Below are 27,216 nucleotides of genomic sequence, written 5' to 3' on the forward strand. Positions count from 1 at the left end.
GAGAGCTGCTCTTAATTCTCGGGGTTGATGTGACCCAGCAGCAGACTGTCCTCCTCCTCCTCCACCTCCTCCTCTTTGCTTGATGTGTGAGCGTGTGTGCATGTGTGTGTGTTTACACTGCGAGAACTGGGATTTTTTTTTTTAAAAGAAAAAAAGGCAACAAAATGAGGGAATATACAGTATTTCTTAGACTTGGCAAGTAAACATGGATGGATGGATGGATAGATACATTCTACGGTGGAAATTAAATTGTTGCAGCAGCAATTTTATGTAATATTAATACTATAGAAACAGCCAAAAAAGTCAAACCAAAAACAAACAACACCACTGTTGAGGAATTAAAATAAATTGTAATCTATTCTAAACAAGAAAAAGGAAACATATTGACATGTTCGTGTGTGTTAAGATAAATAGTCAAATTATGCTGCAGTAATAGGTGTTTAATTTGTGCAAAATGGTAACTACCCATTTAATACCCATTTTTACATATTTTTAAGGGAAAGAAATGCTCGAAGCAAGTGAAATGCACTTCCACAAAAACTGTGTCATTATGAAAAATCTTAGCAGACAAAAAAAAAAAATCAAGCATAATTTGCCTTGATTTCAGATCAGATTCTGGTTAGATTTTAGTTTTTGCAGTATGATTGTTGGGTGTGTGTGTGTATCCACTCACGAAGCTTTTGAGTCATCACCTTCCCACGTCGCCGCATTCATAGCTCGGCGTCACCTTGACTCTCAGGTCACGGTGGCACGGTGGGGTCAAGTGCGGCCTCGTAATGACGGTGCCTCGCTTTTTTTAAAAAAGAAATTAAAACCAAAAAAAACACCTGAGGAAGGAAGGAAACGTCCCGCATTGTGTCGTTCCGCCTTTCGCTCTCTGTCCAAACAGTCAGGAATGCTGGTATGTCAAAGCCAGCGTGTGTGTTTACGCGGGTCGAGGGGAAAAGGTCAGGCAGACTCTTCTTTTTCCACAACAGTAATTCGCAACCACATTAGTGTGCCGTGAGAGATCATCAGGCGTGTTGAGGGAAATTAATGAAATGGTCTGAAAATGTTGTTTGGACATTCACGAATTCGCCTACTGTGAAAAATGAAAAATTCACCTATTTCCTTTTATCTTACTCAGGCCAGGCCAAAGCAGTAACAGTATTGCTTTAGCGCCATGTGGTGGCATCTCATTGCCAAGGAACTGTTGAAGTGAATTCCGGAGCTTCATTTAAAAAAAAAAAAAAAAAAAAAAGGTAGTCCTTTGTCACCATCTTGTGGCATCTGTAAGCAATCGCAGTTCAGAATAAAGCTTTTTTTTTTTTCAATTACTCGCCGATTTTCAAGGAAGCATCTTGAAGTGATAGATCATGACTGAGAGACGAGTGTTCTATGTTGGGGGAGGGGCTAAGGTTAGCCTGGGCATGTCCACCCGCACTTACAGCGCATTAAAAACAATCTAATAATCTATATTCATTTTTGTTATATTTATGGTTTGAATTATTATTATAGGGTGTGTAGGGGCGCATCAATCCACGGCAGGAATCGGTCCCCTCAAATCACAGCATTTGTTTATCTATGGCAGTGATGTAGAGTGACAGGGAGAAGAATGACATTTTCTTGCACTATAAGGACTTTTTGTGACATTATTTTTTTTGTATGTAAAACATATGCCTTAGCTTAATTAATCAAGGTTGGGCAATACTATTGTAGAAGAGTGGTTCCGCCATGTCTCGATCCACATTGTTCTTCATCAGACACAGTGAACTGATGTTGTTCCCCTTCTTCTTCCCTCTCTCTCTCACGCAGGGTGGCTGCCAGAGCGCTGCTTTTTGAACACGCCGCCGCCCAGCAGCCCGCCACGCTCGGGAGGTAACCGGCACACTCTCGCAACACCTCAAATGCACTGCGTGACTAATTATGAGCCGTGAGCTCTTTTTCTTCCTTTTCCTAAATAGTGGAGTTTACCGTAGACGCACACTTTTCGTGAGGGATAGAAACTGAGCCCTGCCGCGTACAGTGAAACAATGTGATAAATTAAACCCACCCCCCACCCCACCAGTAAGTTTCATACATGCTTCTATTGTTTGAACCATAAATATACATAACTATGACACCAAAAGACTAGTAATACAATTTCAAACTCATCTTACAACATTACCCTTAATATTAGATTATTTGATTCAGAAAATGACAACAACAATGACAACAACTACCCCACGTAAAGTATAATGGCACTATAGACATAATTACTCGTGAGACACACTTGTTCTACTTGTGCTCTGAATTGTCTTGCTAGCAAGGACAGTACTAGTGCACGGACATGAACACATGACTATGGACGTTAAGGCTAAGCGCTTAAACTGTTTGCCAAAACGTTGTTTTTTTGGGGTTTTTTTGCCTTCGACAGGGACGCCCAGGCCGTCTACTCGTGCGAGGCCGAGCACAGCCACGAGCTCAGCTTCCCCAAGGGGGCGCACTTCAGCAACGGTGAGCTACGCCAAAACCAACCAATGAAAGTAAAAGTACTGATTCAACTACTTTAAGTTAAAAAACAAAAAAACAAAAAGAGCAGTTAGATGTACTTAAGAACAAAAAAGTGAATATGAATTTTTACTGTCAACTAATGGAAGTCAAAGGGAAAAATAGATGAGTACAGAGGCTGGACGATCTACTGAAGTACAGTAACTAAGTAATTGTACTTTGTGACCTTCCACCACTGGTTGCTTATCTGCTTTGCATTGGCTCATTTGAACCCATTTTGCATCATCCCAGCTTTCAGTGTGAGCGCTATGCTAAAAATACCAACAGCGCTTTTTTTTTCCCCTCTCCCTTCTGCCTTTATTGCCTTTCCGTGACGAGCCCGCTTGGCTCGCGAACAGCAGGGAGGCAGGTCACAGTAACCTAGTGATGGAAGGAACCCGGGCCTGTTAACTCACCCCCCCGCCCGCTGCGCCTCTCTGGCCCTGCAGAGCCTGCAGCCAGATACAAAGAAGGAAGAAAAAAAAAAAGCGTCTACAAACACTCCTCGCCATTTAGCAGAAGGCTTTTTATGGTTGCGCATTAGCGAAGTCGTAGTGATTCATCATTTTTAAAGCTGCTCTGATCAATCTCCACAAAGCAGTCTTGTTTACGCTCCACTTCTTACTGGTACCAGGAAAATGGACAACATAACACCAGGACGCTTGCAAAACCAGTGGAAAATGTTTCCAGTAAATTTCCAAGAAATCTGAACTTTACCGGGAGATTTAAGGGAACTTTTAACTGGCAATTGAGGGTAACTAATTGGAGAGGTACAATATTCAGGCATAAATATTAAACATTTTGTTTTCATTACCAGAACTCTGAGCAAAATGGATAAACCTCCTCTCCCACATGTGAGGGGATTTCTGTACCTTAATTCACTCCACTCGAGCAGCAGCATATCTGAAGCTTTTTTGTACTTAAAGTTTGGTTGGCAACACAAAGCAAAACATCCACCAAGTGATGGCTCGTAACAGGAAAAATATCCTAAGCTGGGGCACCTTCTCGAGTTTGCAATTTTCAAACCATAATCACTTTTGTGTCACATTTGTCAAAACAGTCCTTTGAAAGAAAACCACGCCCGAGGAAAAACAACCAATCAGAGACAGAAGGCGTGAATTACAAGGTGTCGCCCAATAACGGGCAAACTCATCGCAGGCACACCTCCACCGTTTCGCAAGAAAATACGTTAAAACTGATTAACATTTAATTTTATGGTAACACTCCATTATAAATAAGGTACTTTTCTGGGGTAACAAGGCAACAGAAGTCTGCCTGCTAGTGAGCGACCAATGATTGACACCCCCGTAAGTCATGCGTTCTATTTCTGATTGGTTGTTTTTCTCGGGTGCAGTGGTTTGTCTAAGTCACATTTTCACAATCATATTTATTATGTACTATTGTCAAGTCATAATGACCGTTTTAATAAATATGAAAAAGTGTTGTTTTTTTTAATTGCAAACGCCCCTTCAATTAAGTTTCCAACTTTGAAAATTCCCAGAACTTTCGATACCTTCCACACCCGTCCTAAAATCTCGACACTGACTTCCTGTCAGTCATATAATAGCTTTTAAAATCTTACTGTTGGTGTGAAAAGCTCCGAATGGTCTCAGACCAAAATAAATTCAAGACCTTTGAGATTGGTTGAGGGTTTCCAGAAGCAGAAGCCGAAAACAAGCTTCCTGAACACTTCAGATCTGCTCAAACTGTTTGTACATTTAAATCTGGCTCGAAACGTTTGTGTTTTCTATGTTTTATCTTGTCTTTGCCTGTTTTTTTTTTTTTTTTTTTTCTTTGCCTCTGTAAAGCACTATGGATTGGCCTTGCATGCTGTACAAATAAACGTGCCTTGCTCTTGGGCTTTCTACGGCCGTGCGTATTTGTGTGTGGCTTGTAAGGCGATCCAGATTTTCTAAAAGGAACACGCTGACCCACATTTTCACTTGTCTTCTACATCTGTGTTCTTCTCTCTCTCTGGCAGTGTACCCGTCGGTCGAACCAGGATGGCTGCAAGCGACCTACCAGGGAAAAACGGGTTTAATCCCCGAAAACTATGTCATCTATCTTTAATTTAATTAGTTTTTCCATCCATGGTATCCATGGAAAAGCCCTTTACTGGTGATTGTAGCTGTGTGGTTTCTAGCTGCTTGGATAGGGGCTAGAACATGACAAACATACCTCCTTTTTCTTTTTTTATTTGGAAAAAGACTTCCTCAAATGTGTTTTTAATAAGACAGACATAATTTGTCTTTTTTCAACACGTTTTTACGACCACAAACGACACACGAGAACCACTTGACAAGTTTTATTGCCTTGAAATATCTTCAACAATCTTTGATTAATGTATTTTTTTCTGCAAAAACAGAGCTCGGCAAAAAAAAAAAAAATAAATAAAAACTGGGACCTCACACCCCCACAACGTCAACGTTTCGCGCCATGCTGCGCCCACCCGCAATCGAAAACTCAAGTTCTTGTCAATTTAGCATCGCCCATCTGTCTTAGTTCAATGTTGAGAGCAATCAGGCAAAGTTTCTACAACAAGTTTGACTTTGACCCTGCCGATGGCAAATTGTAAATGGCCGTCTTGCTGTGTGAATTTTACATCGCGAGTTCCTGTGGCTATTTTGTGGGTCTGCTCTTTTTTTTTTTTTTTTTTTTTTTTTTTTTTAAAGCTCGAGAAGGTACTATATGACAAATTACAAGACAGGACAGTAACACTGCGGTTAAATAGCCTGTAGGAAAATAACAAAAAACTACTTAGATGACTCAATTACAACATATTCCAAGTTATGTAAAAATTGTTCCTAAATGTAAAAAAAAAAAATCAGTTATTATAGATTGAATACAAATGTGTTTAAAAGTTAAATACAACTGAACTGTGCTTAGGCAGTGATTCCTTTGAGTTCAACTAGAGGGAGCCCATGAGTGACAATCACTGGCACAGACCGTAAAGCTTCATTTTGTTTTGCGTGTGTGCGTGTGTGTTTTGTGTCGCCCACCTGTTTCCCAAGGTGCATGTTTTACATTAGAAAGAAGGCACAGTACACCACCAAAACAAAAATGGCACAAAAAGTACATACACAAAAATCTGATCTCATCTCAGTTTACTCACAAATGTATTCATGAACTCAGTATGAAACCCTAGGCCTGTTTAGTTGAATACAAAGCTCTTGTTCTGTTGTATAAATGGAAACAGGTGGATACACAGGCTCATTGTAGTTTCTCCCATCTTGTGGAATAGCATTTCATTGTTCTGCTTTTGAAAAGATGAAAAAAAATACATTATTTGTTGTAAATAATTCATAAATTGTGGACCAATTGAATGAAATTGGATCATATCACGATTGCGTTTTTCGTGCGTCCTGTTACGAGAGACACATCCATCTAAGGTTGTGCCCATCAATGAAATAGTGTTTGGGGCCATTTTTTTCCTTTTTTTTTCCCAAGGGGCACTACTGAGTGACTTTTAAGGGGGTTTTGTCGGCAACCCTCAATAGTCACACATTTTTGTAACACCTAAAGCACCCTAACTGCGATCATCACACTGGCTGTGCACTTCCTGCTGTCCTACCATACATTATTCATAGAAATAATCAAAGTCACGTATCCTGTAAAGCAGGGGGTCTCAAACCTTTTGGGTAGAGGGACACCTTGTAGGGGAGACATTTTTCCTCTGACCCCCAAGACCCGACCTTAAGAATCCCTGTTGTAAACTGATTTATTCTACAACCCCAATTGCAATGAAGTTGGGACATTGTGTTAAACATAAATAAAAACAGAATACAATGATTTGCAAATCATGTTCAACCTATATTTAATTGAATACACTACACAGACAAGATATTGAATTTTCAAACTGATAAACGTGATTGTTTTAGGCAAATAATCATCAACTTAGAATTTTATGGCTGCAACACGTTCCAAAAAAGCTGGGACAGGGTCATGTTTACCACTGTGTTACATCACCTTTTCTTTTAACAACATTCAATAAACGTATGGGAACTGAGGACACTAATTGTTGAAGCTTTGTAGGTGGAAGTAGGTGGAATTCCTTCCCACTCTTGCAGTCCGGGGTCTCCCTTGTCCTATTTTACGCTTCATAATGCGCCACACATTTTCAATGGGAGACAGGTCTGGACTGCAGGCAGGCCAGTCTAGTACCCGCACTCTTTTACTACAAAGCCACGCTGTTGTAACACATTGATGTCGGTTTTTGATGCAGTCCCGCCTGAGGGATCGAAGGTCACTGGCATCGTTGAGGAACACACTTGTTCACAAAGAGGTGAACCTCGCCCGATCTTGGCTTGTGAATGACTGACCAATTCAGGGAAGCTCCTTTTATAACCAATCATGGCACCCACCTGTTCCCCATTAGCCTGTTCACCTGTGGGATCCCACAGGTGAGCGTTCCTCAATTTTGGCAGTCTTTTTTGCTACCTGTCCCAGCTTTTTGGGAACGTGTTGCAGCCATAAAATTCTAAGTTAATGATTATTTGCGAAAAAGAATAAAGTTTATCAGTTTGAACATCAAATATCTTGTCTTTGTAGTGTATTCAATTAAATATAGGTCAAACATGATTTGCAAATCATTGTATTCTATTTTTATTTATGTTTATCACAATGTCCCAACTTCATTGGAATTGGGGTTGTAGATGCTATACTTTAATGACTTCACCTTCCAATGTGTGTGCTGGTATACCAGCATACTTTATGTTGTTATTATTACTATTAATATGATTGTTTTAGCTGTTTCAGTGGTTTGGGGGGGGGGGGGGGGGGGGACAAAAATGTTCAGTTAGCACAAACTGAAGAGTTACTGTACTCTTGGGAAGGAGAGGCTGAAACTGTATTCGGAGAATGTCAGGTGGCCTTGGTTTTGAGTGGCGTAGGAATAATAATGAGAAAACTCCCTTCAAGTAGGGAGTTGCGAGGGTGCGTCGCGGAAATTCTAAACATGTCCCGCATTGTGTAACATTTCTATGTGTGTGGGGGGGGTTGTTTCCTCTGCAAGCAACTACTGTCTCCGCAGTGCATTTACACCTTTATAAATAAACACAATGATTAATGAAGGATGGGAACTGAGGTGTGTTTTTTTTTTTTTTTTTTCTCAGTGTGTTATAACTAAGTAGGAAATTGTACAAAAACATTTCAACAACAACATTACACTATTTTTATCATGGGCCGACATTTTTGAATGAAAATTACAGAATTTTACTGGAAACAAAATGTATCCTTTAAAACTTGAATTTGATAACATAAATAGTATTCATAGTTTTAAGTATTATTAAACTGGGCCTGTTCATCACCTTTACAATTTTTCTTTTTGCAGTATGACTGATGACATTTGTAGCCTTTTAAATTACACAGATCATTTATTCTTTTTACATTGGCACTGCAAATATTTCACTTTTGACAAACGTTAACACCTGCTGTTTTTTTGGTTTTGTTTTTGGGGGGAGAGGCGGGGGCTAGCTCTTTTCTTACATTTGATAGAATCAACCCCCCCAAAAAAAATTCCAAATTTGCTGCATAATTGACACAGTTTCCACTTAAATATGAAAAATGTTTTCACAAAACACTGACAATTATACATTAGTGATCATTACAATGAAAATATGAAGAACGGGCCCTCATACTGCTTCTTCATGACCAACCAGCAAATGACGTCAAACATTGCTGTCACTGTATGCCCACATTAGATATACTTTTTACATCCCGTGATGGAAAAAAGCTTGGAAATTTTGCATGTAAAATGTTTAAGAGTTTGTCAAAGTTACCTGCCCTGGAATTTGCCCAAAATGGCCGACTTCCTGTTTTGTGCATTGGTTATTGCAACGTTTTATTATTATCATTATTGTTTTTATTCTATTTTTTGCATTGTCTTATGATAAATACATCCACCATATTTTTTTTTTTGCGTGGATGGGTGGAACTGGTGTAGGGGACTGATTTTCCAACTTTTCAAGGGGCGTGGCTGAATGAGCTTTGGGGGGGTGGTTGCTTTTGGACTGCTAAAATGGGAATTTTACAAAAATGTATGACTTTTCTGGCATGTTGAGGCCCCCACGAAAGTGATTAATTAAATCAATTAAAAATAACAATTATTCCAGTCGTGCCCTCTTGCTTTCACTCCAGAACGTCAAACTTCTCTCCACAACTCTTCATATTATTTATTGTTAGCATAATTGCCTCAGCCATTTTTAACTTACTGACATAACATGAATAAAAAAAATAGCAATGTGCTTGCTAAAAATTATTTTTTTTTTCTAAATGTCTGTGCAGATTCTCAGTCATCCAGGTTGAATTGAGGCAACGGAAGTCGATAGCGTCAGTCTAATTGTCTTATTCAAGACTTATTTGACCGTTTTTGGTAAACAAGAAATAACAAGATTCAACAAATGAAGATTCTAGTTGCCTCTGCTCAGCCTTTGCCCATTAGCGTGTCCTGGATGACTGGGAATCTACACATGCAAAGAAAAAACAAAATATTTAGAAAGCTCGTTGCTATTTTTATGGATCTTGTAACAGTAAGTTAAAAATGACTAGAGCACTTTTGCTATTCTGCATTTTCTGTCATCATGACAGAACAAATCAATTTATCAAGAAACACGAAGTAGAATCACTTGAATTGCTTTCGCTGGCCACATAAAACGACGTGGCTGGCCGCAGATTGACACCAGTGCTCCACACGGTCAACATTCGAGCATAGTCAAGATTTGTTGTGTTTACTATGCCTCCTGCATTTTCATCCTAAAGAAAAAAAAATTCCGAAATAGTCTCAAAGGGTGCGTCAGTCATTAAGATGATCTTTTTACTGTGAGTGCACGTTTATTGATTGATTGCTTTCGATTGATCCCAAACGGTAAGATTAAAAAGGCAGGAGGAGCACTCGAGGCAATTTTGGCAAAAGATTCATTTGAAGATAGAAAAAAAGAATCCAGTAAACGTGGGGTCACTTGGGGTGGAAGAGCAGAGGCCTCACCATGCCGGCCAAGACCTTGGGCAGCTGGGAGGCGATCACCTCGGTCATCATCTCGGGAAACTCCACCTTCATGGCGTTGGCCTGGATGAACGTGCTCAGGCAGAACAGGTTGACCTTCTTCACTATCTGTCAGGAGGGGAACAGTCATTTGGGTGATGCAAATCGGTGTATGACTCATTCTTTCCGTTTGCAATCACAAAATGGAAAAGTGACTGATTTTTTTTTTTTTATTATTTCTAAAAAATCTAACAAACAAACAAACGGGGAAAAAAAAGCTTTTTTACATTTCACACATTTTAGGTGTAGCTCAAAAACACAAAATGGAAAAACAGGCCAATGGACTGGATTTGCTCGAGTTTACATGAAATTACATTACCAGACTTACAAGTTATGTAAACTGGACCAGTTAAAATTAAATTTAGTGGCCCATTTTTCAATTTTGCATTCTTGATTTGAGGTTTATTTTTTTTGGGGGGGGGGGGGGCTGGGGTAGTTTTTATTTATTTTGTTATAAGGCTGCAAACAAAAAATATTTTAATAATTGATGAATCTGTCATTTTTTTCAATTAATTGATGAATCTGAATTTAAAAACTTTTAAATTTCCATCCTTTTATTGAAAGAACATATTATTTCAAATTGACAGTGCAGAAAATGCACAAACATAAATTGATTATCTGTTACTGGTTTGATGCGTAACATGTCAGAAAATAGGCAGAAATATTGATAGTTGTCCAAAGTAAAATTACTCTATTAAAATTAAGTTACATTTACTGCTTGTAAAATAAATATAATTACTATTTACTAAGAGTAATATTTTGTGGAGTTGAACAATTGTAAGTCCCTATATAAGTAATCGATTATCAAAAGTCGTTATAAATTTCATAGTTGATTAGTTGTGGATTCATTCATTCATTATTGAACTTAAAAGCAAACTAATCACGGTTTGTGTTTTTCTTTTTTCTATTGCCAATTGTAAATGAAAAGGATGAATGACAGATTTCTCAAGCAGGTCTTGAGTTGAACGATGGCGTGATTTTAGCTCGGCGTACTTCGTGCATGGCGTCCAACAGCTTGGTGAGGTGGTAGAAGCGCTGCGAGCTGGCCACCATGCTCTTCTCCTTCACTTGGACGGCCTTGGTCAGCTCGCGGATGTAATTCTGGCGCATCTCCTCGAACGCCCCCTGGCTTTTCAGACCCTCCAGAGGCACTGAGAGCAAGCACACCACAAGCACCTTTGGCTCACTGGTCTTACAGAAACACCCGCTTGAAAACACTTCTTTCTTTGATACAGGACAGAAGATGGACGATGGACCTACAATCATTGGCTTCAACAATCACTGTAGGTATGCTGTTGTTTTGGTGATGATTTGAATTATTTCCACATTTGGGATATTTCAATGTGTTTTTGTGCACCGGAGGTTTATCTTTGGAAGATGAGGCTTCTGTCTTGCCACCTTACCTCATAGCTCAAACTTAAGAACCAGACAGCAGATTGTTGTCACATGTACTAAACAGCAAGTACTTGCCAGATTTCCTTGTTGCTCCTTCAGTGTCCCTGTCGACTTCTTGGCAGCCTCCCTGACCGTTCATCCATTTTGGAGGGAAGTCTGGTTCTTGGTAATGTCTCTGATGTGCCACAATATCTCTACTTGATTGTCTTAACTGTGTTCCGTGGTCGAGTTAATGCCTTGGAAATTATTTTGTCCCCTTCTCCTGACTGATACCTTGAACCAGTGAGATCCCTCTGATGCTGCAGAAGCTCTCTGCGGACCACGGCTAAAGATGTGACCAAAAATGTCTGGAAAAGCCTATTAGAACATCTGACTTTTACCCTGAGTTAAACAGAGGCACTTTAAAGTCGGCGGATGTGCGCTGACTCCCATTGAACGTTAGTTTAAATGTGATTGGATAATTCTGAACACAGCCACATCCCAAGTTATAAGAGGGTGTGCACACTTGTGCAACCACATTGTTTTTGCTTTCACTCTGGAAAAGATTTTACCGTTGTTTTTTGGTTGTTGTTGTTTTTTCCCAATTCAGTTGTACAGATCACAAAGGTTTTGAAATTCTTTATCTTGGTCTCATTTCTTCTTCTTTTCCTTTGGGCTTGTCCCGTTCGGGGTCGCCACAGCGCGTCATCCTTTTCCGTGTAAGCCTATCTCCTGCATCCTCCTCTCGAACACCAACTGCCCTCATGTCTTCCCTCACGACCTCCATCAACCTTCTCTTTGGTCTTTAAACAGTGGAGATGCCGGGGATCAAACCCGGGGCCTTATACGTGGTCTCATTTATTCACACCACAAAATATATCATCAAAAAAATGGCACTTGAACAGGAGCGTGTAGACTTTTTATATCTAGCATACGAAAAAAAACGTAGCATGACCCTGCTGATTTAACAATGGGCTCCAAAAATAAACTTAAAATCCAGAGTTTTCTAGCAACCTCAAAAGCAATGAGTTTCTTGAAAAGCTGGAGGATGTTTGAAGCGTTCATCAAAAATCTGAGGTCTGCACCCTCAGCCATCTTGGGCCAGACAGGCTTTACAATCACTAAGATTATTGCTTGGAATTAGAACAATGATGCCAGATGGTTCAAAATAAAATTGGGTGGTCAAAAAGTCAAGTCAAGTCTTATCGGGTGAGCTCAGCTGCCTTGGCCATCTCTTATCAGATATTCAAAAGCAATAGGATTTTTGCTCTCAAGCCTGAATGACACGTCTACTGTAACCTTGTTCTTGGAGTAAACTCTCGGTCGAGGGAAATGAGCTTTGATAAAGCCGCTACGTGCAACCTGTCAAGGTCCGACACTCACTTCTTTCTGCTACTCTGTAGCAAATGTTTATAAAAAAAAATAAAAAAAAAGACTTTTCTTCTAAACACGTCGTGAGTGTTTGAGCATTTTACTCGCTTCAAGCTTCTTTTTCCTTACAAAATCTTAAGGTTTTGTAAACAACTCCATGTCAACAGTCAAAGCGATGTCACTCTTTTAAATAATGTAACAAAGATGATGTCACAGAATCGAGCTGAAAGGTCCTCGACAGTCATCTCAAGAGATTTGGATGACAGAAGATTTAGGACATAAAGAAAGAACAATCCCTGACTCTCAAGACAATGTGCAAGAAGGCGCAGAGAGGTAAAAGAGGTAAACATTCTTCGCTTTCACTTATGTAATAATAATTGTGTTCCTCGTTGCGTCATTTATCTTTCAATCTTTGAACGTTAGGCCCGGTAGACACATAAAGACAATCGGGCTCTTTTTGTGTCCCAATTTTACCCCTTTTGTCTTAAAAAAAAAAAAAAATCCTTTTGTCCCAATTATAGGGTCCGAAAATACTTGTGAAGCCGTGAATTGCGACGTGCAACGGAATGCAGCCGATCAAGAAATGCCCTGACTCAACAAAAGTAAAAGGCCGTGAACAAAAACAAGCATGTTTTACTCACTTTTTTTCGTACAAAAGTGGGTTCCCTCTTTTTATTTATCTACATTTCGGCCTCCGTTCCCATCAGCAAAGATCGGCGCATACCCGGAAGCATCTACCCGTCTTCGTTTTTGTGAGATCACGTGCAAAGACGCGAGATTTCAAGATCGTTGGTATAACTGAATCTGTGTGTGTGCGTGGTGTTCTGTGTTGAGCTGATCGGCGCACACCACACACAATATGACTATAACTGTTAAATGGCAGCTTGTTTTTATCTTTATGTGTGGGGCCTGTCACAGATACAAAATCTTTCAAGATGTGAAAAATCCTTGTGTGTATACCAGGCCTTAGCTATAGAATTAACAGACAAAGCTAAGATCTTGAATTACTTAGATTACTGCCCTCGGCATGCGGAAACATCTTTGTACTCGAAAAAGACAAGTTGTATGCTTCACTGTAATTTATCTTCGTCTTGGAACTGATACTGTGTTTGTTTATATGTTCAATGATTGCACACGGCGTCTGATGATGTCAGTCTGCCTGTTGAGCGGACGGACAGCTACAGGTATTGTAACTTGTTGTTAACATTAGGCCTATACTTTTGGTGATGCATAAATTCATCTGAAAATCTGAAATACAGTGAAGCCCGCTTACTCCTGGCTCTGCATTCGCAAATTTGCCTTTTCGAGGATTTATTTGGTTTTTTTTGGGCGGGGGGTTGGGGATATCCTGTCCTCCATTATTTGCAAAAACAAATCGCCTATTTACGATTTTCTCTAACATGGGAAAAAAAAAACCTTTAATTACTTTCCATGGCAAACAATCTGTCTACAATATGTACAGTACGTACTGAAGGAGAACAGTTCTAAGGTTACAGCGGTTAGAATCTCCAGCTGCAACTAACCCAGCGTCTTGAGTTTGCAGTCTCGTGTTTATCTATGATGTCATGCAGTCGAGCTAACGCTCGTCAGCCCGCACTGGGACGTAAACAGCCAGAATGCACACAGCAGCCGAGCGATCTCTGTGGTAGATGAAGTGGGACTGTACCTGGATGGCTGAATCTGGCGTGTTGTTAGCGGTCCGGGTTTCCGTGAAAATCGGAGCACAGCGCTGCCCGATTTCACGTTGCGATGTTATCCTGGCTCTCAGCTCATCCATCTTGTTGTCGAGGGCAGAAAATGTACTGCGGAGCTCTCATCATTAGCTTCGGCAACTGTTAGCTAGTGTAACCGGACCACCCTGCACTGACGTTGAACGACTCAAGATTTTTCGTAGTCGACTATAATGTGATGAAAGTCGATTAATCGATTAGGTCATTGATATACTTTCAGCACAGTAAAGACTTTTACTATGTCACAAATCAGTTTCACGTGAAGACGTATTTTGACGGAGTGAGAGCGAAACCAAAATAAATGATTAAAAATACAACTCACCACTACATTGAATGTAGTCGGAATTAGTAGCAGTTCTGCGCATGCTTGTATTTCACTTGTGCTTTGACTGTATTTCAGGATAGACTTGCTACGGGTCTCATTTTTGGTAAAAGTTCTCTTTAGCACACAATTGCTGTCTGTGCGTTATTAGACAACATTTTGGTGACAAAGATGGAGTTTGATTTTACGCCGCAGCCCTTGGTCCTCACTGCTAGTCCTGATGTACTGCTGGTATGAAACTTTTAAGGCTAGCGGCAATCGGAATATCCAAAGCTAGCGAGGATAAACCACTATTCTCATCCACTACCATGTTATTTTCCTACTCTGGGACCGTGCAGATGTATGAAGACTGCGTCGCCTTGTTGGTCTAGCATTTCGTTGATCCACAGAGCATTATATTATATTATCTCTACTAATTGAGAGTCGAGAGCACAGGCCATCGACGCGCTGACCAGACGTCGGGCACTGAAGTTTAGTTAACGTTCAATCGCACAGCCAAGCTAGCTGTCATCTGTTACACGAGCAACAAGCGAAGCAGTGGCTGCGTACTGTGTGGTGCAACCGTGTTATTTTACTGATTGGCGTGACTGACTTTACTGTTTGCGGCGATGATGAGGGGAGGCATTTGGGCTCGCTATGTTTACTTGTTTTAAGAATTTTCCAGTTCTATGAGCAGACGATTTTCTTTATCAAGTAATATAGTTTTCACTTTTTCTTGTTTTTTCAGCCCAGTTTTTGCAGTTTTTACCCATGTTGAGCAAGATGATAGCCTTCATGCATAGGTACTCCTCCCGGGTCACTTGGAGGTTGGCGAACTCCTGCGGGATGAACTGGATGGCCAGGCACAGGTCGTAGATGGGGGATCTCCTTATTTGGTCACTGGGGGGATGGACAGTAATAGTGGTTACCCCCCAAAAAATGTACTCACTCTTTGACTGGCCATTACTTCTACTTTTTGCTTTTCTGTCAGGTGCAAATAAGCCTAAGTAATGACAAACATATAATTAACTTTAAAATTCTTTCTGTCAAAATTCCATATTTTCAAGACAAAAATTTGTAATGTTATGATAACAAAGTCAAAGTTTGACAAGAAAGTCACATTTTAACAAGTGAAATTTCAAAAATACAACTTTATTCTCCTAATATGAAACCTATTATTCTGGAAAAGCCTTTATTACCTAAACATTAGTATTCTCAAAAAAATACTCCTTTGTTTGACTAAAGATAGTTTTATTGGTTCGCTGGTCCCTATATGTGGGTATGCACCTCTTTAAATAATACAACATAATAATTTATTGCAAATTATGTTGCGGACCCCCAAACTATAGCTCGCGGACCCTAGTTTAAGAACCACTGAACTAGACTAAGGGGAGAAGACTAATGTTTTATTTTCTGCCATTAAATTATCTTAAATTGAATGTCATTTTACTTGTATCTTGTCAATAAACACCTAAATCAAAATGAAATATATCAGTATTAGCCAGTCAAAAACTGAGTGTCTTTTTGGCGGGACACTGTATGTGTGTGTGTATACAGTTCAAATAAAAAAAAAAATTACATTTAAAAAAAGTAATCTATTTACTCATTTACGTATTCATACTTACAGGCTTAGAATGAGGTCGGGCGCAAAGTACATATATTCCCTGGTGACGTTCTGAAAGGAGCGCCAGCCGAGAGAAAACACCATCAGGTTCATCCACGAGTACTGGATAAGCGTCATCTGGTCGGTGATGTGGAGATTACGAAAGCCTTAGCAAAGGAAATCACATTTTAAAGTGGTAATATGGAATTTCTATCGAGGTATAGACTGTACTCGTCATGTACAGTCCAGTACAAGAGCATTATCAATTAAATCTATATTTTCATGAAGAATCTGCAAAATGATCATCAACTTTTTACACCATGTTCTGTCCACATCAGGCAGAAAAATATTTGTAATTTACTGTCACCCATTTTGCCCAGGATAATGGCTGCTGGTTGGGCCTCATTTGGGAGAATTTCCTTGCAGGACTTTGTCAGACTACATAAACTTATTCCCTGATGTTTATATTCGTCGACTGGAATCCAACCGTTAACTGCCACTGGCGAATATATTCGTGAGTGCGTTTTACAATGGGTATGCATAGAAGGAAGTATCGTCAAGCTTATTCGTATGAAAAATTCATGTTTGTAAACCGCGCCAATAACTAACAGATCCATGTAGATGTTGGCGTTGCATCACTTTGGATTTGAGATCAGCACACAGTTTTTGAGTAGAAGATACTGATTAGGGTGTGAATCTCGACTTGTCACGTCAATTATGAGGTAGACAAATTTTAAAAGGTTGGAAGTTTAGGCACCTTACACTTGAGCAGAGTATGTACAATATGTTTGGTAAAAACACAGTATGTGTCGTGGTCCTGAGAAAAGAAGAAACAGTCCATGGAGTAAATGACGAACACAATGTAAAAAGAAGCCACTGATGTTCAACTCGAGCCATGCGTCGCTCACAGCACGATTCTTAGTTGTATAACTGTAAATACATCATTATTTTGCTATCAAAAGCCCTTTCTCAGTTTTATTTTCACTGTTTTATAGTTTGAAGCGTCACTCAAGAAAAAATATAGCATCAAAGTTACTGTTCTTTTCACAAAAGGCTAATTTTCTCAGATTTTTCGTCAGAAACCTGTGTTTTCGGTGAACCAACCCATGTTCTACTGCTGCTTACTAGAGAGCGCAGAAAGTTAAAAACTATATATATATATCTATATTCATTTCTTTTTATTTTTTTGGTGAAAGAAGATAATCTATTCTATTCTGTCTTTTGGTAGGTTCAGTGCTTAAATATTGTCAGAACACAATATTCGGTGGGTCTTGAACTACGCCCCATTCCCAGCATTGAATAGGAAGTTGGCCATTTTTGGGCTTGTACTTTGGCGAACTCTTACTGTGGAATCCTCCCAAATGAGCACCAATCGGGAGACAGACTGTAGATTAAATTGAGAACATTTCATGCCTATGCCATTTTATGTCGGCATAAACACGGCATTAAAGAAAAAAATAATTATAATAACAGCAGTTCGACCAATGGACGTGAAATCGGGTGAATTATAAAAGTCTCAACAACCCATTAATGAAATTGAACAGGAAATTGCAACCGGCCATTTCGTAGCGGCTTAATCATCAGATATCCACAGAGCCTTGTGGGTTTTTTTGTTTTTAAAAAGCTCGTCAGACCGAGACCTTCAGCAAATTCGTCCTGTCGGGTCTCTCCAAGCTGAGCCGAGAAAGGTTACCTGGCAAAGACTTGGACCACTTGACGATCCGCAGCAGCTGCTTCTCGCACAGCTTGTTGAGGCTGCTGAGCAGCACGTGGGGGACGTCGGCCTGGGTGCTGTCGTGGCCCGAGAGCACGATCTCGGGTTCGATGTTCTCCAGGATGCCGGTGATCTGCTGGGAGAACGGCATGTCCTGGAGACCCGGCACGGCCGCCACGGGGCTCAGGGCCCGGCTGTCTGCCGACACGGACAAGTGTGACGGGAACATGGCGGAGGGTGAAAAGCCCAGCGCCTTGAGGGCCCCGAAGCGCTTCAGTTTCCTGCCTGGGAGGGAGGAGCAAAAGGCTTGGTTAGAGAGTGATGTTATAAATCAACTCCATTTTTCTCACTCATGCGCCAAAATACTTCAATAAATCTGCCAACAGCATTAAAACACATCACAAACATGAATAAAGCACCAGACGTCAGTCCAGCAGACATTATAAAGGATGAATGTCTGTTTTTTGTTGCTTTTTCTTTGTTGTTTTCTGCAAAACATTCCAATTGGAGAAGAAAGCTAAAAAAAAAAAACCAGACTAATATTTCATAGTGAAACGACTGTCATTAATGTAAAGTGCATTTTACATTCTTTTAATTGAAAATTGTAGTTTCCAGTTCAAACCAGTTCTGTTCAGTATCACTGAAAGCAAACTTCACTACCCTCAAAATCAATCCAAAGCAATGCAGTGAACCGCCACATGTCCACGGTTCTATTTAGAACCTATCCTCCGTTATTTCCTGAAAATCTCAACAGCGAACTCCCGCATACTCCGAAAAGGAGCGTCAATTATTTGCGGATTTTTGCTGTTCTGTGTCTGGTTCGGGCCCTTATCCCTACCAACAGCGGTGTCCACTGTATGCGTGTTTTTGTGGAGAGGCCAAAGCAATAACATTACAACAGGGGACCCACGCCTTTCACAGGGGATAGCGATTAAAAATTACAAATTCCTTGTCATCTCCATGATAATATATATATATTTTTTAAATGTGAATAAGCAGGGATTCACCAACGAACAGGTGAATTTGAGAATCCTGAACCGTGAATATTTGGGGATCCACTGTATTACTTTGACAGCATCTTGTTGAATCTCTGTGTTGTTGTTAGGTGTTTGTGTTTTTGTTTTTATAGCATTCACGTCATTTGACTAATTTGTTAAAGGGACAAACTTCAGGTGCACATAATGTTTTGCTTAACCCTGTAAACACAGGGGGGGGAAAAAAACACGACAACATTTTTTGTTCAGAAAAATAACTACAGTATGGTATGTTATTTAAAAAAATGCAGTAATACCATAATACCACGTTAAAGAAAATATGTCTGTGAGTTTTGATGGATCGTCTGTCAACAAGTGTTGGTGCACAGTTTGTGTTAAAAAAGCCGCTGCTTAAAGGGTTAGAACGCATCTATGCTATTCGTTAGCCCGTCCAAAGCATTTTGCATTGCGTCTTAGCATTAAGCTAGCGGACTTTTGGAAGACAAAGTTATCTGGTTTGGTTAAATACACAACGTGTAATTCTTTGTTTTATGTTTAGGTTTACAGTAAACTTCAACTGTTAGTCTCACTAACTAGTCTGTCTGGGGCTCATTAGTTATCCAGATGTTACCTCCGAGCATCATTCCCGCTTGATAGCACTTCCGCAGGCGACAGGCCGGGCAGTTTTTCCTCCGGATCTTGTCCACGATGCAATCATTCCGCCCGGCACACAGGTAACTGTGATGGCCTTTTGTGCACAAAAAAGAAAAATAACATTTTAACTGGTCTTATTTTATTTTCAAATACAAGAGGGGAGTAATGAGGAGGAGTAGAGATTCGGTGAAGGGCTCCTGAGTGTTTGGTGGAGAGCACTGAAGGAGAAAATGAGATAGTGGCAAGGCTGTAAGGACAGAGTGACACGGCCATGGTGAGACACGGTGGCGCTCATGTATCCACCGCCGCACGATAACAAGCAAAACAAGTCCAAAAAGCCACAGATAGTGCTGCTAAACACCTCGAGCAAAAGCAAAGAAGGTTAGCGGTCATTTTGTTTTTTGTTTTTGTTTTGGGTTTTGGGGGGGTGGGGGGGGGCAACTTAAAAGGATGTGAATGTTTGGTCTAAACTCCACCACGGTCATAGAAAATGTCTTTTCAATGTTATTTTCTTACTCCTCAAAGGCTTATTGCCCTCGTGGAAGACACAAAAACAGCCAATAGGTTACTTAAAATGGATGATTTTCATGCTATAAAGATACAAAATGGCAACCTGCATTATCAGACCATGGCCATAGATGGCCACAATGTATCCCAACAGACAGCTTCTGGACTTGCTCATGTTTTTCAATCAGAGAGGGATATAATCATCGATTCATTGTCAATTGTGTGGAATTGATTGAAGCAATCGAGGCAAAAATGGAGCGCACTACTTGTGCACAACCAGCAGGGGCGCTGTTGATTCAGTCTGAAGAAGTTAACGTAAGTTGATACTTTATTAATAATGTAGCATGGGAAGTTGAGCTATATCCACGCAACACAGAGTTGTTCCTATACCATTACAACTACAACCCCAATTCCAATGAAGTTGGGACATTGTGTTAAACATAAATAAAAACAGAATACAAGGATTTGCAAATCATGTTCAACCTATATTTAATTGAATAAACTGCAAAGACAAGATATTTAATGTTCAAACTGATAAACTTTGTTTTTAGCAAATAATCATTAACTTTGAATTTTATGGTTGCAACACGTTCCAAAAAAGCTGGGACAGGTGCCAAAAAGGCTGAGAAAGTCGAGGAATGCAAGGAATTTAGGGATTACATCATCTACGGTCCATAATATCATCAAAAGGTTCAGAGAATCTGGAGAAATCACTGCATGTAAGCGGCAAGGCCGAAAACCAACAATGAATGCCCGTGACCTTCGCTCCCTCAGGCGGCACTGCATCAAAAACCGACATCAATCTGTAAAGGATATCAACCGCATGGGCTCAGGAACACTTCAGAAAATCGGTCAGTAAATACAGTTCGGCGCTACATCCGTAAGTGCAACTTGAAACTCTACTATGCACAGCAAAAGCCATTTATCAACAACACCCAGAAACGCCGCCGGCTTCTCTGGGCCCAAGCGCATCTAAGATGGAGAGTGGAAAAGTGTTCTGTGGTCCGATGAGTCCACATTTCAAATTGATTTTGGAAATTGTAGACGTCGTGTCCTCCGGGCCAAAGAGGAAAAGAAGCATCCGGACTGTTATGGGCGCAAAGTTCAAATGCCAGCATCTGTGATGGTATGGGGCTGTGTTAGTGCCAATGGCATGGGTAACTTACACATCTGTGAAGGCACCATTAATGCTGAAAGGTACATACAGGTTTTGGACAAACATATGCTGCCATCCAAGAAACGTCTTTTTCACGGACGCCCCTGCTTATTGCAGCAAGAAAATGCCAAACCACATTCTGCACGTGTTACAACAGCGTGGCTTCGTAGTAAAAGAGTGCGGGTACTAGACTGGCCTGCCTGCAGTCCAGACCTGTCTCCCATTGAAAATGTGTGGCGCATTATGAAGCGTAAAATACGACAACGCAGACCCCGGACTGTTGAACAGCTGAAGCTGTACATCAAGCAAGAATGGGAAAGAATTCCACCTACAAAGGTTCAACAATTAGTGCCCTCAACTCCCAAATGTTTATTGAATGTTGTTGAAAGAAAAGGTGATGTAACATAGTGCTAAGCATGACCCTGTCCCAGCTTTTTTGGAACGTGTTGCAGCCATAAAATTCTAAGTTCATGATTATTTACTAAAAACAATAAAGATGATAAGTTTAAACATTAAATATCTTGTCTTTGTAGTGTATTAAATATAGGTTGAACATGATTCGCAAATCATTGTATTCTGTTTTTATTTATGTTTAAAACAACGTACCAACTTCATTGGAAATGGGGTTCTAATATTTTTTTAAATGAAAACAGATCAATCAATTATCAATTTTCTCCATAAGGAGATCAAAGAAATGTACTTATATGCCTGTTTCCTAGGTGTGTAATTGCTGTAACAGGAGTTCAGAACATTCAGAGCTCCCATCCTATTAAAAATGATGGCGGACAGTTTCATGTGTTCAATGTCCTCACCTTCCACAGCTCTTTTAAAAAACACCTTGCAGCTGCCACAGGTTAGAACTCCGTAGTGGCACCCGGAGGCCTCGTCGCCACAGATCACACAAGACCTCTGAGGAGGTATACTGCGGGAGAAAAAAAAAAAAAAAAGTTAAAATTAATTCAACCTTGCACTAGACTTACAAAACTAGTGAGGCTTATTCATGAAAATTCTTCATTAGGCTCATGTGAATTACTACAATCACAGTGAAACTAAACTTTTTATTTATAGTTGCATATTATAGTACAATTTGGATTCAAACTAAAACTAATATTTAAAAAAAACAAAAAACATTTGAAACGTCACCTTCACCTTTGTATGTGAACTTTAAGTGTGAGTACTTTTGCACTTTGATACAAACAACTCTATTGCATGTCCAACAGTGAGCCCAATGGCACGTGTGTCAAACTCAAGGCCCAGGGGCCAGATCTGGGCCGCCCCATCGTTTTATGGAACCCACAAAAAGCAAATCAAGTTCATGTTGGTTGCTAAATGGATTTCTTCTTCTCAATTTGGCAGAAGATCTGTACCAAAATTTCACCACCACCACCCCTCTCTGAAATCCCTTATTAAAATACAACAATAGTATTTATATTTGGTTCTCACTACTTTCCATGACTTCTGATTTTAATTCCAATTTGTCATTAAAAATCTATGATCTCGGGCGGAAATCTTGTAAATCCAAATATGGTCAATTTCATATTTTTTTCCCCCCAAATCGATACTAATTCCATGCCATCTGATCTATTTTTTTTTTTACAAATTATTGAATTGGTGGGGGCGGCACAGTGGCCGACTGGTTAAAGCGTCAGCCTCACAGTTCTGAGGACCCGGGTTCAATCCCCGGCCCCACCTGTGTGGAGTTTGCATGTTCTCCCCGTGCCTGCGTGGGTTTTCTCCGGGCACTCCGGTTTCCTCCCACATCCCAAAACATGCATTAATTGGAGACTCTAAATTTCCCGTAGTGTTGGTGTTGGTGTTGATGAAGGTGTACTAACTTTAACCATGCAGTGTTTGGTAACTCAAGCAAGATGGCTCGTTTTCATTGCCTGAAAAGTTGTGTTTTTTGGAGAGGATCTTGTGCATGGAACAGCAAAGGTCATGTTGTTTGTTACATCCAGGCGATGCAGCCATTCGAGTGTGTTTTCGTCGAGTGCTGTGAGAGCCATGTTGCCATCACGGGGTTGATGGATAGAGCAGTTATGAATTAGATCTTGTGCAGTTTGGGGTGCTGGTCCGCAGACACAAGATGGTGATTTGATAAGGCCCCAGCGGTACATGTTGCTGCTGAAACAGCCCACATCAGTGCGAGGTCGACTGAGTTTAACCCAGGCTTTCCGTTTTGGAGATGTTAGAATTCCACCCGACAGTGACGATATGTAATAACAACGAAATGCTGGGGCAATTGTGTATACGTAACAAACAATGTGTTGTGTACACATTTATGAGGTGTGCCAGAAAAGTTCCAGGAATTTTGTAACCAAGGTGTATTTCAGATCCAAATCAATCTCCTTGGACGTAATTTTTTACGGTAGTATGCTTCAATTCAGCCAACTGGCATCGGGGTCTTCTCTTCTCTGATGCGCTGCTCCCCGTGGAGAAGCTAAACCTCGACCACCGTTCTACCACCAACTTTCATCAGGCAGGGCTTTTGACGCGGGCGATTTTGTTTCGCCAAGCGTGGGCAATATTTGTATCGCCACACTCGTTTAAATTTGTCAGTGGTAAGTGGTCAGTGCAAACACTGCCCCTTGAATTTGGGAAAAAGAACAACAAAATCACACAGAGTCAGGTAGGGTGAGTAGAGAGGTCGCTCTTGCACAGTAATGTTCTTCTCAGCCAGAAAGTATCAGATGCTCAGGGCATTGTGAGCAGGCACTGGTTTTCCATCCAAAACTTTCACTTCTTCTCGTGCACTGAATGAAGCAAATGCCACCGGGCGGTTAAGGTTTGGGTTTGAAGCATTTCTTTGGTGACACCAGTGCTTGAACTTTCCGACACTCCCATTCACCTCCATATCATTTTGGCTGAGAAACCTTGTTTTCGCGGCCTTTTATGGCAGTATGCAAGTTTGGGCCGGTTGATGCCAAGCAACGCTATGCGGCAGAGCTTCCGTACAACAGCGGCAACCGGAATTTGCCTTAAATACGAAGTTAGCTGCAAATGTGTCCCAAATCCATCCACCTTGCCTGGCTGTATTTGATCGACAACTTTTAATTTTGGCCTACACAAAAGATTAAGTCTACAAGTCTCTTAAAGCATAGAAGTGTCAATCATTCAGTATTTAGGAGTGAGGCGCAAGTTATGACCTAGTGAGATTTATGTCTTGTTTGTCTGTACCAAATATCATTATGAACAATGTATCTAATATTGTAATATTATTTTGCAAAACAAGTTATGACGGGCGGCACAGTGGCCGACTGGTTAGCACATCTGCCTCACACTTCTGAGGACCGCGGGTTCAAATCCCAGCCGACTGTGTGGAGTTTGCATGTTCTCCCCGTGCCTGGGTGGGTTTTCTCCGGGCACTCCGGTTTCCTCCCACATCCCAAAAAACATGTGTGATAGGTTGATTGAAGACCCTAAATTGCCCGTAGGTGTGAATGTGCGTGCGAATGGTTGTTTGTTTATATGTGCCCTGCGATTGGCTGGCGACCAGTTCAGTGTGTAACCCGCATCTCGCCCGAAGATAGCTGGGATAGGGCCAGCACGCCCGCGACCCTTGTGAGGATAAGCGATATGGAAAATAGATGGATGGATGAAAGGAAGTTCTGACGAAGTTAAGCGTCTTAAAGTGTGAAAGGCAAACATAGTCGGTCATTACGGTTCCAGTTGTGTCACGTGATGTGGCAGCAGGAAACCTTATCAATGAGCTTCATATGTCTTTGCGATGCCGTAAAAGCTCGAAGAATCCTTCGTTAACGATCTGCATGCACAGCCCATAACGCAACGCGACACTACCATTTCTGAGTTAATTGACTTTTGACCTATTAATCTATTGACTTCCATAGGCTTTCTGCCAACCGAGGCACCACGTGACCATTTGGTGACGACACGGCGAACGCTCCCATAAACTTAGCCAATGTCTTATAATATGGTGTTCAAAAAAACACAAACAAAAGTCACGTCACTTTATTGTTTACGATCACTGAACAGCTTCTAAACTGCTATATACAGAGATTCGTGTATAAAAAATAAATATTTCTATTCACTGGTAATGTTAATGTACCTAATCAATTATGTAGTGTGCGCTGCTAACACCTAGTGTAGATTTGCCCTCAGGGGATCATTAAAGGATGATTTTTTATGGTGTCTTCACAGTCATAGCGGCCACTGAGGGAAGACGTAAGAACAATGAGACCCAACCTGAAAATGACTGACAGGTGTGCCCGGTGGGGCGTGCGGAGATCGAAATTTACCCGGCAAAGGCGTTGAAATGTGTGTGGTTCCGCTGGGCCACGGCCTGACTGTGCACCCCGTTGTAGCCCAACGGGTCCTCCGTGCTCCCGGGCGCTTGGCACCAGAAGTGCGCGTCACCCCCCGGCCCCGCGGCGGGCGCCTGCCAGCGGGCCAGGTAAGCGTCGCCGGCGTCCGGGTGGAAAGCGGCGCCCTTGCCGGCGAAGCCTCCGCGGCACTCGGGCCTCGCCTGGCTCTGGCCCATCTGCTCCGCGGGGTTCATGTGCGCCAGGAAGTTCGGCGAAGCCTCGTGCGCCGAGCGGGGACCCGCCGCGGCGAAGCCCAAGTGGGGCTGCTTGCGGCCGCCTTGGGAGCAGACGTCGAGCGCGTCGTCGAAGGCTGGACACGGCGTCGTCTCCATGATGACGGACGCCTCTTGTTCGTCCTTGATGAACTTGGACGACAGGCTGGCTCCGACCTGCGCCACGTTGTCTTTGACCAGGTGTTCCCACTTGAGAAAGTCACTTCCGCGCCTGTACGAAGCCTCCTCCTGCTGCTGCTGCTGCTGCTGCTGCTGCCTCCTCTTGCGGACCGTTCAGCAGGTTACCGCAGGCTCGGAACACCGAACCGTCGCCCCCCTGGTTCGACGGCATGCCTGCGGCCGCGTAGGCATCGTCCGGGAGCTTCATGTCGTTGAAGTCGAGCATGTCACCCACGGATTCGAGCATCCTGCCGTGGACTTTCTCCATCTCGGTGTGCGTAAAAAGTGGCCCGGGGAACAAACAAACAAAAAAAAAAAAAGAGAGGGGGACGCGAGTCCTGTGCGTATCGAAACGGAACGGAGAGCGAGCAGTTGGGGAGGTTCCGTTCGTCAGCCTCCTCCTACTCTCCCCTGGCCCCGACCCAAATCGCACCGGCTGTAAATGAATCTCGATTATCGCCGAACCTCTTTCGAGGGGATGTCCCACAGAACCTGGCTTTGGGCGTCTCGGAGGACATTTCCAAAAGAGGAACTTCAGGACACGAGAGAGATGAATTCGAGATAATTCGGCATACGATGTGTCGAATGAACACAACGGGACGCACATTTCGTGAGCCCAACTGCCTAAATGTTACTCAACCCAGAATTAAGGGCGCCATTGTACGTGAATTTCGCGCAGGTGCACCAAAATCGCCTCTTCTCGTCGTTTCTCGCGAGGTAATGTGTTCGTCGGCGGGAAAGTTTCAAATCGGTTGAGATTTATCGTAAATATGGATTGTGTATGGATCGTGATATATGACCAACATTTATTGGGGTTTTCTTCCCCGTGTTTGACACTTTGAGGTGATTTAACCTGCCTCGGGTCAAATGGACCCATTTCAAGTACACGTGACTTTGCAACTTTTTTGCTAAATTATCCACAGTTAAGTTTAAAAAAAAAAAAGAAAATTGTCCCCATTGCGTCACTTGGTGAGTAGTTTAGTTTATCCCTGTTATGTTGCGGGTCAAATTGACCCATTCTACGTTGCTTGACTTCACACATTTGCAACTTTTTATGAAAATTATCCACAATGAAGCGCAATCTGCTCGACGATTGCGCAAAATATCGATTGAATTTGTTAGTAATGGATTTACTCATAAGGTTATTCCAATGTTTGCTTGGAATCTTTTTTTTTCCAGTTTCTGCCGCATTTCGATGACTAAACATCCATCCGTCCATTCAATCAAATTAAGCATTACGCGCAAACCTACAAAAACTAAATACAAAAATATGTCCTCAAGTGAATGAAGGGACACCCAATTTTGTAGAATAAATGACATTTTAAAACACATCAATTTGACCTGCGACATAACATAAACCTGCTGTATAAGAACAATCCCTTCGGATGACTAACTGACGAATTAAAGTAGAAATATGCATCCCTCATTGACATCTGCCTGTGTTATTTCTGATGCCAAATGAAAATAATGATTAGAATGTGATTAAACGTGTTCCAAATTGAAGAAAGCGACACAAATTTGTGGGCCCGCCAAGCACTGTGACACGCCCACAAAATCGACACATATTCCAA

At 41.4% G+C, this 27,216-nt stretch overlaps 2 protein-coding genes across 8 annotated transcripts in view; one reads left to right on the forward strand and one right to left on the reverse strand.

The window, feature by feature from the left end:
* Nucleotides 1-7,280, forward strand: part of LOC133405109 (rho GTPase-activating protein 42) — a 78,651-nt gene extending 71,371 nt beyond the window's left edge. For 6 of the 7 annotated variants that reach the window (XM_061681765.1, XM_061681766.1, XM_061681767.1 and 3 more), the window contains 3 exons: nt 1,795-1,857; nt 2,396-2,475; nt 4,490-7,280. In XM_061681765.1, the coding sequence (XP_061537749.1) occupies nt 1,795-1,857; nt 2,396-2,475; nt 4,490-4,578 (232 nt within the window). In that variant the 3' untranslated portion in view covers nt 4,579-7,280. The other variant, XM_061681768.1, reaches the window with a different exon arrangement.
* pgr (progesterone receptor) lies at nt 5,872-26,312 on the reverse strand. The gene is made up of 8 exons (XM_061681773.1): nt 25,188-26,312; nt 21,744-21,853; nt 19,246-19,362; nt 17,620-17,925; nt 15,949-16,093; nt 15,093-15,223; nt 10,541-10,698; nt 5,872-9,616 (listed from the first exon to the last, which is right to left on the reverse strand). The coding sequence occupies exons 1-8, from the start codon at nt 25,583-25,585 to the stop codon at nt 9,461-9,463; spliced, it is 1,521 nt and encodes a 506-aa protein (XP_061537757.1). The 5' UTR covers nt 25,586-26,312; the 3' UTR covers nt 5,872-9,460.
* Nucleotides 26,313-27,216: the final 904 nt, after the last annotated feature.

This window comes from Phycodurus eques, chromosome 7 (assembly GCF_024500275.1).
Source record: "Phycodurus eques isolate BA_2022a chromosome 7, UOR_Pequ_1.1, whole genome shotgun sequence".
Taxonomy (NCBI): Eukaryota; Metazoa; Chordata; class Actinopteri; order Syngnathiformes; family Syngnathidae; genus Phycodurus; species Phycodurus eques.

What these genes read in the sequence shown, in the direction of transcription:
- pgr (XM_061681773.1), bottom strand. Translation starts at nt 25,585, where the DNA reads ATGGAGACGACGCCGTGTCCAGCCTTCGACGACGCGCTCGACGTCTGC. An exon ending in AGCGGGAATGATGCTCGGAG is followed by an intron (nt 17,926 to 19,245) that starts GTAACATCTGGA and finishes CCTCCCTCCCAG; the next exon opens with GCAGGAAACTGAAGCGCTTC. An exon ending in TATCATCTTGCTCAACATGG is followed by an intron (nt 10,699 to 15,092) that starts GTAAAAACTGCA and finishes GCTTGCTCTCAG; the next exon opens with TGCCTCTGGAGGGTCTGAAA.